This window comes from Halyomorpha halys, unplaced genomic scaffold, assembly GCF_000696795.3.
Source record: "Halyomorpha halys isolate HHAL.00 unplaced genomic scaffold, Hhal_1.1 Scaffold1494.1, whole genome shotgun sequence".
Lineage (NCBI taxonomy): Eukaryota > Metazoa > Arthropoda > Insecta > Hemiptera > Pentatomidae > Halyomorpha > Halyomorpha halys.
The window spans coordinates 36,661-46,480 of record NW_027110725.1 but is presented as its reverse complement, the minus strand read 5'-3'; the positions used below and the strand labels follow the sequence as shown (position 1 = coordinate 46,480).

Sequence of the window (9,820 nt, the reverse complement as noted above, 5' to 3'; positions counted from 1 at the left end):
TCATTTCAACTGAAAACAAGGAAAAATGCTAATGTTTCTTAAATGAATGAGTATATTATTTTATTCTAGGACTAAATTTCCACTAAGATCAAAAAGAAAAAAAAAATCAATACATTTTTTCACTCAGCAATAAACTGTTTTCAGATAAGCTTCTCTGATTTATATTATTTTAAAAGTAATAATTATAGATTTAATGTATTCTTTTATTTAAAAATTACAGGTTTATTTGAGGAAAGTTATGATATAAAACCGAAACTGGGTTTTATAAAACCTAATTCCCATGTTGATGTATATCTTTCATTGATTTTAAAGCATAGCTTTCGTTTTGAATCAGTAAGCTCTTCTCAAGAAACTTATATGGACATTGGAAGCTTGAAGATATATTTTGGTGATGAATCTACCCGTCTCAGGCTCAATAAGTATGTTAATGTTTAGTCATTTAAAAATATTTTATCTACTTATATGAAGTATATCATTTTTATAATAAGTGATTAGGTGTTAAATGTTATCAATCTTATCCTCATCAGTTCCAATTCCTTTCCCATAAGTGATCATAAGTTCCATTTGTCAATTCTCAAGTTCTTTTCCTTGCAATGTTATTGCCTGTTTCAAAGAAATTAGATAATTAAATATTATAATATTATCATACCCATCTATATAAAAACAAATCCAACTACATAGGACAACTACTGGCCTGTATGTCTATCCTCAGTGGTGTGTGTATAAAATATACACCCGTATCCTCGAGAGAAGGTTGAGGGAAACCTTGAGGAACAAGCAGTATTTAGACCAGGTGGTATAAATAATAGAGAAATCATGAAACAGGGAAAAAATCTATATTTAGCATTTTTGGATTTGAATGATACCTTTGTCTCTGTATCCCAAAAGGAAATTTAGAGAACTCTCGTGAACAAAATAATCCCTAGTCACCTCAGAAGAACCCGAAACATATTGTTAGGCTAAACAGATGCACATCTTAAACTTTAAGGTTTTATTAGAGTGCTAAACAGGGAGATAAGTCTCAGCCCACTCTTGTTTATAATTTTCATAATAAAATATTAAGGTCTGCTAGAGGAGAATGCTAAGAGCAAAAGTAGGATATTGAAATGTTTTGCCAGTTCTAGTACTAGTAATAGTGCATATAAACATATGCAAGGTAATGTAGTATTAGTAGCATACACCCTGCAGAAATTACAGTAGCATTAAATAAATAGAAGTGAGGAGTTCTTCTTGAAAGGTATAACTATTAATGCTAAGAAAAGCAAAACTATGCTTTTTAAAAGGGCTGATGAAGAAGGAGCAATAAATCATAATAGGATACCTCTTAAATTTGTGGATGCCTCTGAATACCTTGGAACAATAGTTAGCAAAAAATGGAACAAAAGTTACTTTATAGATTGAAAAATGGAAATGTAGTATACATTCTATATAGTAAACCCAAATACGCTCAGAAATCATAAGAATGAATGAAATCAGCTACCAGATAAAGCTTCTATTTAAAACAATATTCCTTCCTGGTTTATTCTGTGGAGTAGAGTTTTAGACAGTCCTAGATTGGCATGCAAGTAAAGTGACAGCATCAGAAATTAGTTTCCTGAGAAAGATCTAGGGGAAAACCCAAAGGGACCAAATTCAAAATGAAAATATCCAGAAGAACCTTGAGTTTTAACCAGTTGGAGAAATAAAGCCAACTGAAATGGTTTGGCCATGTGAGTAGAATGTGGAACGGTGAAAGGAAGTTTAAATTGTGATGCAGGCTAGACCAGAAGGAAAGCACCAGTTATGCTGACTGAGGTAGATATGTAATAACGGATATGGTCAATAGATGTTTAAATGGCAGATTGTCACGACATTTTGAGATGGACCAAGGCAAAACCTCCATGTCTTATGGCAACTTGGAGGTAGAGAAAGAAGAAGTAATTGTCAAGACTTTATTATTGATATAAACATCACACCTCTATGAATGGTTATAGTACCTGGGTAACTAAGGTACCAGAATGTACCCCCTATCCTACTCGTACTTAATCCATTTATTCACAAGGTTATTCCATCCCTCTATTACTCTAGGAGAGGGGAGGTGTTGATTCCTATTCCTACCCCAATGCCTTTGTATGGCACCTCACCCCCATCTTATTGTTTTTCCTTGAATAACAAAAATGATAAGGTGACCTCTGTCCATAGATTTTCTTATGAGTATGGTCTGAGTCTCAACTGTCACCATTCTTAATTTTTTCCTCACAGATCATTCTGCAACAAAGCTCTGGTACACTTTCCTGTTTGATTCTTTTCACAACAGAATCAATGAGTGGTTTCCTGGTTCTTTATTATATTTAGGAGAAAATCCCGTAGTTGAACATGAATGCTGACCACATCACCTCTTTATAAGAATGATACTTCCTAACTAATTATTGAACCCAAAACCCTTGGTTGTAGTGATTTTTTTTATTTTTTTATTTTAACTTGTACTAATGTGAATATATTACGAGACAATAGAGCAATATAACGATATCTTGTCTAATTGTATTTCTCATGTAAAAAAATGTTTCTCATTTAGCAAAATATTAGTTATTTTAAATATTTTATTTACAAATTATAGATTGATTTCAAGAACAAGAGGTCCAGAAATAAATGTCATTAAGGAGAGATCCCCTTTTCTTGCTTGTAATAATTATCCTTCTTCAGAAGTTACCGTGTCTTTGGATGATCCTGAAGTATGTATATTTCTCATTTAGGTGTTCTATCCCTTTTTTTTTTTGTTTTATTTTATATTATTCTTGATTGATGTTTTTTTCAAATTCAAAGTATTTTACTCATTATCTTCTTCTACTTTACTCCAACTTTACTTTGAACTTTACTCCAATCTATTTGTTAATCAATCCTTCCAACTAAACAAGTTGATTGACTCATTTTTTAAGTTCTTCAGAAATATTTGATAATGGATTAATGCAATTACTTCTTAATACTTCTTGAGTTTTCTGTTTAATAATTTTGGATTACTAAAGTGATTGGACTCCTGAGACTGCAGTGTGAGTGTATAATTTGTCAGAAAAGTAATGGATTTACCCTGAATAAACATTTTGGTTTGATATTTATTGTTTGGTTTTCAAATTAATTCATTTTATTTTTTTTTAAATAATTAATAATTATAAAAGTTGGGATCTCAACAGCAGTTTGAAAACAATAAAGTTGTTAACATTGTACTTCGAACTAGCTTTGGTATTTTATAATATTTATAATATTTAGTCATACTTATTTGTGTTTCATTGACCGCACCCCCAACCATCTTCTCCTCATTTATCATCCACGGTCAACTATCTCTCATAATTATAATATTTCATTTCATAGTTATTAAAATTTTTAATGAGAGAATAATGGGTGTACTGAACTTGATAATTTAATTTGTTAATTATACTCAGGAGAATTAATTATTATATTATTGTTTGGATATAATTGGTGCACTACCAAAAAAGAAGTTAATACCATAAAAAAAATAAACTAATTTCTGTGTGCCTTGTACTTTTGGATTTGGTTGTATTTGAGTGAATAGGTAGGAAGATAATATCACCATGAATCATGAGTTGAAGTTATTATTTTTTTTAATTATACTTTCTTCATAATAGCTTAAAAGTTTGAAATCAGATCAAAGAAGTCAGGTGGTGTATTTAATATGCCCTCAGATGAAGAGTTTGAAGTTAAATTGGTTGTTAATTGCATTCGTTTTTTAAAATATTGAATCTGAAGTTTTTTTGTTATTTTTTATGTCTAATCAGATATGTTAAAGATTATCAAGCAAATTCTGTATGTCATAAGAATAAAACAAGTTCATTTACTAATTGGGAAAGAATTGCTAAAAATTTTACAAAATTCTTTCTTGGTCAATGTTAATTCATCAATATTTAAGTTAAGGTTAGTTTTAATTATCTTGTTTGTTTTTTTCATTTATCTGGACTTAGTCAGGTGAAATGAAATTTTGATTTTTTTAAATTAAATTATATCGCACAATTTAAAAAAAATTTTTTTTTAGGAATGTTTCACAGAACTTTATTATGATGGGATTGAAAAAATGGAATTAATAATTAAGGCAGAAAGAAAGGGCTTACTTCTAGGTTTAGAAAGTTTAAATCAGGACCATTATGAATTATTGTAAGTTTTTAAGTGTCATTATCTAAATTGTGTAAAATATAAATGTTTGGTTCAGGCTAAGAACAAACAATGGTTTTATCCTAGAAAGGCTGGATATGTAAATATAAAATAGACTCTTAAATCAGTTATTCCTTAAGGTTAACAGGGATAACAATTTATCAGAACTGTATCTGTGAATTGATTTATAACTTTATCTGAATGAGCAATCGAGGCATAGATAGGTTTGGGTTTTTTATGGTACTCATTATTTCAAAATTGGTATTTTTTAATTTTATCAATTTTATGTTCTTGAGGTTGGCTACATGCCAGGTTTATTCACTAAAAATATATTAATTTAATTTAATTTAATGCCATAATAATATATATAAAGAAAGTGAATTCTGAAGAAAGGATCAAAATTATGTAGTTTTTATTGGGGGGTAATTTTGTTGCCTAATTGACACTTAATTTTCATTGTTTTATAAAGTACATAACAAATATATATTATAATAATTATTTGTTTAGTGAAACTAAATCTATCTGTTTTAAAAAAAATTTATTTTCATATTACTATTGCATCAGCGTTCTGGAGCTCTCCTCAGTTCTCAGAATGCCTGATTTATTCATCCTATAATCATTATTTTTTTATACAATAATTTAAAAACTATTATAAAACAAATATATATATTATTTTGTATTGTCACTTTTCTTAAAGATACCCATATATTTAAAATGTTTATATATTTTTACAGTCTTGAGTACATGATATTCAAAGATAAAATTTTTAACTTTTAAAATTTCTTTACAATTAGCTTCCTTTTTTTGGGGAGGGACAGGAAATTTTGTATAAGGCAGGAAATAATCAAAGAATCTGATTTACAGACTTAATCCTGCTGTCAGCAGTTTGTTCTCTCTACAAAACCTATCTACTTCTGCTCATGGTTATTTTTTCTGGTTCTTAATCATTAAACTAACATTGGTACACTAACTTTACAGTTGGTGTCATTATTTAAAATGAAAATGCTGTTAAGTGATTAGTTTTGTAATTCACCAATGTATATTAATGACCTTCCCCTCCAGATCCATCACTCCCAATACCACATATTTCCAAATATTCCTGTCCTTCGCACCTTCTGACCTACCAGCCACAGAGAAACTTTAAGAAGATTTGGATGGGATTTGGAAATGGGCGAGAGCTAACAAGTTGAAGCTAAATGTGGAGAAGACGAAGGCAATCTTAATAGGCTCCAATCATCTCCTTAAAACTGTTCCTAATATTCCAACTCTGTTCCTACATGATAGTCCCATCAAATTTTATCCCACCATCAAAAACCTGGGAATAACCTTTGAGCAAACACTTTCCTGGCCATGTAAAAGCCATGTATCCAATATCTTCCACCGTATCCTTTCAACTTTAAAACGTTTAAATTACCTCCGCCATATATTTCCATTTGAAACTCATAGGCTCCTAGTCGCTTCGCTAATATTTCCTCATTTTGAATATTGCTGTACAGTATATGGGGGAGTCTCTGGGAATCTCGAGGCGAAATTAAAACGTTTAATAAATTGCTGTGTACGATTTATCTTTGGGATCCCTAGGGATGCCTCTGTTTCCCATTTTTATGCAGAGTTGAAGTGGCTTTATCTTTCCTACCGTCGTAAGTATTTCCTGGCATCCTTCATCTTCCAAGTCATCCAATCCTGCCGTCCTTCATACATCTCCGAGCTCCTTTAATTCAAATCCTCTATTCGTTCCCGCTATACCCGTTCCCGGTCTTCAGATTTATACACAAGGGCCCACCGAACCGCTGCTTTCGATAGATCTTTCATTATCCGAGCCTCATCCTTATGGAACTCCATCCCTTCCAACATCTGTTGCTCCAATAAATCTCATCTGTTCAATCATTTCTTATCCATTCAGACCCCATAAAATTGTAAATTAATATAACTGTAAATACGTATGTTAACTATTATATCATTCTTAATTATTTTTACATCTTATTCTTTTCTCTTTTTTATTTATTCATTTTTGTTTTTTTTATCGTCCAACTGATAAAAGTGAGAAAGTAACCTATAATTATTTTTTTTATAATGACTGTTTATATTTCTTTATATTTTTCATTTAAGTATCTCCTCAGCCCTCACCTATTGATTTCTCTGTATTATTCTAAAGGGACTCGTCCCAGAATAAATAAAATATTATTATTATTATTATTATTATTATATTGGTCTATAACTATTCAAACTAAATTTTAGAATATGCTGCATTTAAGAGAAATTAATATACACATTCATTTAAAAAAGAAAAAAAATTTTAAAATATATATGATAGAATTAACATGTTAAAAATAACCATACGTGTTTACTTTATTTACTTTTAGCTTTGAAATGTGATATAGGAAATTTGATTTAGTTTTTAAAATATTCTTATGATCCTTTACCTCAACTTTAATTTTTTTTTCTCTACAATGTTAAATGTAATTTTTTAATAATAAGGAGCCAGTATGTGTTTAATGAATTAATGTAGTTTATATAAATTATTAGTTCAAAGATTGGATGGGCATTATAACCCTGTAATAAAAAAATTAATTTATCACAGAAAATATTAATTTAAGGTTTTCCTTGATAATGGTTTAAGGGATGAAACTTTTTAGAGGAAAAACTAAAGTCAAGGTAAAGGATGAACTTCTTATGAAGTTTTTTAAAACTATATTTTTTCAGGTCAAGGAGTCAAGAACTCATTGTGAAGTGCGCTTGAACCTGTAAATTGTGATTTAGACAATATTTAGATGAAAAAAGGTCTTCCTATAGGATATTTTGATTCAAATGAAGTATTCATAATAATGAACTGTGTTAAAATAAAGTTTTTGTTCCAAATGTAGTAACCTGGGCTTGATTTAAAAGTCCACTTTTATTAATCAGTTTCAGTTTGACTGTAATTTTTAACTCTGATTGTTTTTGTGTCTTTTTGGAACCACTGCTTTTCAATAGAAGTATTTATATAACTTTTATTTAAAAGTCAATTACTATACCAAAACCGAAATCTTAAAAAATGGCATTTGTACAGGACACTCTTATATATGTAATATAAGCCCTCTCACTATTTATTACACTAAATCTTTTTCAAAGATTTAACTTCATTTTTTTATTTAAGTGAGTAATTATATAATTAAAGCAATTGCAATGATAAAAATGAATGATTGATTAAATAAAAAATAATTTTAATCTATATATTTTATAATGAAATTGAACAAAATAATAATAAAATTACTTGATTATGTGATACATTTAATTTGTATTTATTAAACAACACTCTTATAAAGCTTTAAGTTTCTTACTTTTTATTTAGGTTAATAATTCTTTAATTTGCATAATTGCAGTATTGAAAAAAACAAAACAATGTGTGATAATGAATTTAAACATATTACTAAAGAAATGATATTATTAAATTACTTTTTGAGTAAAAGTTTGAAATTTCTTGATAAAAGTTCTGACTTATTATAAAAATAGAGCTTTATTGCTCGAAAGTTCCTGGACTTTATCGTAGAAAAATTTTTCAAATGAGTTTCCAAACTGTTCAGAAAAAACTTTGGAAAAGTTTCAAGCCTTTATTTATTGTACCTATTACAACCATTTCTAAGTACAATTTATGATATCGATTGTGTTAATATATTTGTAATTATGATTAATGTAAAAATTCAATGTGATACCTCTAGATTTTAAAAACAAGATTCAAGGATTATCTAATTAATTGGTTTATGTATATTTGATAAAAAAAATAAATAAATAAACTTTGTGCTACCTCTTTTAGGAATTCTTTACCCATTTTTCAATCCTTTACTACATCTTAAGCGTCAATTCGCACTGGATGGGAAGAGGACATGTCCTATCCCTTCTATTTTTGCAATGATACCATTTGTCCCCACTGATATTTTGGATGGTTTTGTTTGCCTATAAATGGAAAATCAGGAAATGGAGTATGGAATAACTTAAAATTTGAGAAATGCGTATTAACAAATTATATCAAAATTCATATCAACAAATGACCTCAACATGAAGAAGTTCAGGGAGCGCAGTGGCTACTAACTCCAAGGACCCGAATTCGAATCCAGCTGGGGAGAAAATTGTTTTCTGTTATACTCTATCTGTGAGTCAACTCCTGTGGGTTCTGGAGCCCTCCTGGGGTACCCTTAGTTGGGTAAAAATCTGGCAGTCGAGCGTGATTCTGACCCAATCACCTCCTTGAACAACCGTTGGTCTAGTAACAGTGCTTCTTTACAAAGTACCTAATCCCTGACCCTTCATAGGTTATAGCGGTACAGATTTTAATTTGTTAATAAAGAAGTTCACAATTGTGTTGGTAGTGCTTTGTTGTGCAAACTGCAATGATTAATGTTGCAGTTTGCACTATGACTTCTACTATTGAATCTTTCTTGTGGATTTAAATGATGTTATTTTTCTAGATCATGGGGGTCTCCGTCTTTTGAAATGCATGATTGAAAATATAGAGATATTTATTGTGTTCCTTTGTCTAAAACCATAATTCCTACATGTTTACCTATAATATGGAATATGAACTATGTAAAATATTAATTTATCGAAACTGCTCTACTGAAAAATTAACATTATATGGCTTGTTATATTCTTGCCCTAAATATTGCATGAAATGGTCCTTAAGGCTCAATTATTGGGGAAGGGACTGATAATCCTTTTTGCATATGCCCATGATGAGAATTGAAGAATATAGCAATAACTGTTGTGTTGGTTCGAGCTCTAGCCCACTGTATAATCATGGGCAATGAAAAAGAACAAGGGAGCCCACTTTTTTAGGACTGGAGATGCAAAAGGAATAACTTCTATAAAATATGCCTGTACCCCAAACTGGGTGCTGTGACCGTGCCAAGAAGACCACTAATGATTTCGCATTTTAGAAGTCGAATTCATTAATATAAAACGGCAAAATCCTCTTGTCTATGCTACATCTGCCATTTTTCTGGCTGTGCATGATTTGTTTGAGTGGTACTAGTTTGTAGTTGTTAAGAACCAATCGGTTCCAATTTCTTTGATGGTAAGTTCATATTCTTATCTCTTAAAATCTGATTTTTTTATCTTTAAAATATAAATTAGCATAACATTCCAGATCCCTCTTGAAATGATATCTTGTTTAATTGCATCTATCGCATGAATGGGTGGGTGCATGGATTTCAGTCCATACCTGATGATATTCATCAATGAAAGTAAGTATGGCACTTGGTATAAATATTAATAAAAGAGTTTTGAATTGTTCAATGTTTAGCAGTCAAGTTCAATTTTGAATCTAATTGATTCCATGTAGCTAAGTCAATTTTTTGGGGCTTATACAACAAAGAAAAAATTAACAAAACTGTTATTTATTAAATTAAATTATTTTACTATTTAACTTAAAAACTTGACCTTACCACAAGCCAACTAAAAGAAGAATATAAATATTAAAATCTTTTCAAAAAAGTTAACTGTGCTTCGATAAATCCAGTCTTCTCTTGAGCGGGATATTTCTTTAACCCTTCTACTTCAATGTTTTCTCTGTATAAAGACCCATTGATGCTTTGCCTGTCTGTATTGTCTTGTGAACGTTATTTTCATATGGATTTATCGCCAGACTAGTAGGGCACTTGACACTATTTGGAAGAGCCACCCCCATGCTGCAGATGGGTGGTGA

At 30.0% G+C, this 9,820-nt stretch overlaps 1 protein-coding gene across 2 annotated transcripts in view; it reads left to right on the top strand.

Moving 5' to 3' along the window:
- The window catches only part of LOC106689844 (uncharacterized), a 40,129-nt gene extending 32,197 nt beyond the window's left edge, over positions 1-7,932 (top strand). For both annotated transcript variants that reach the window (XM_014435031.3, XM_014435032.2), the window contains exons 12-15: positions 221-419; positions 2,597-2,711; positions 4,025-4,143; positions 6,844-7,932. In XM_014435031.3, the coding sequence (XP_014290517.1) occupies positions 221-419; positions 2,597-2,711; positions 4,025-4,143; positions 6,844-6,880 (470 nt within the window). In that variant the 3' untranslated portion in view covers positions 6,881-7,932. The remainder of the gene's footprint in view (positions 1-220; positions 420-2,596; positions 2,712-4,024; positions 4,144-6,843) is intronic.
- The last annotated feature ends 1,888 nt before the right edge of the window (positions 7,933-9,820 follow it).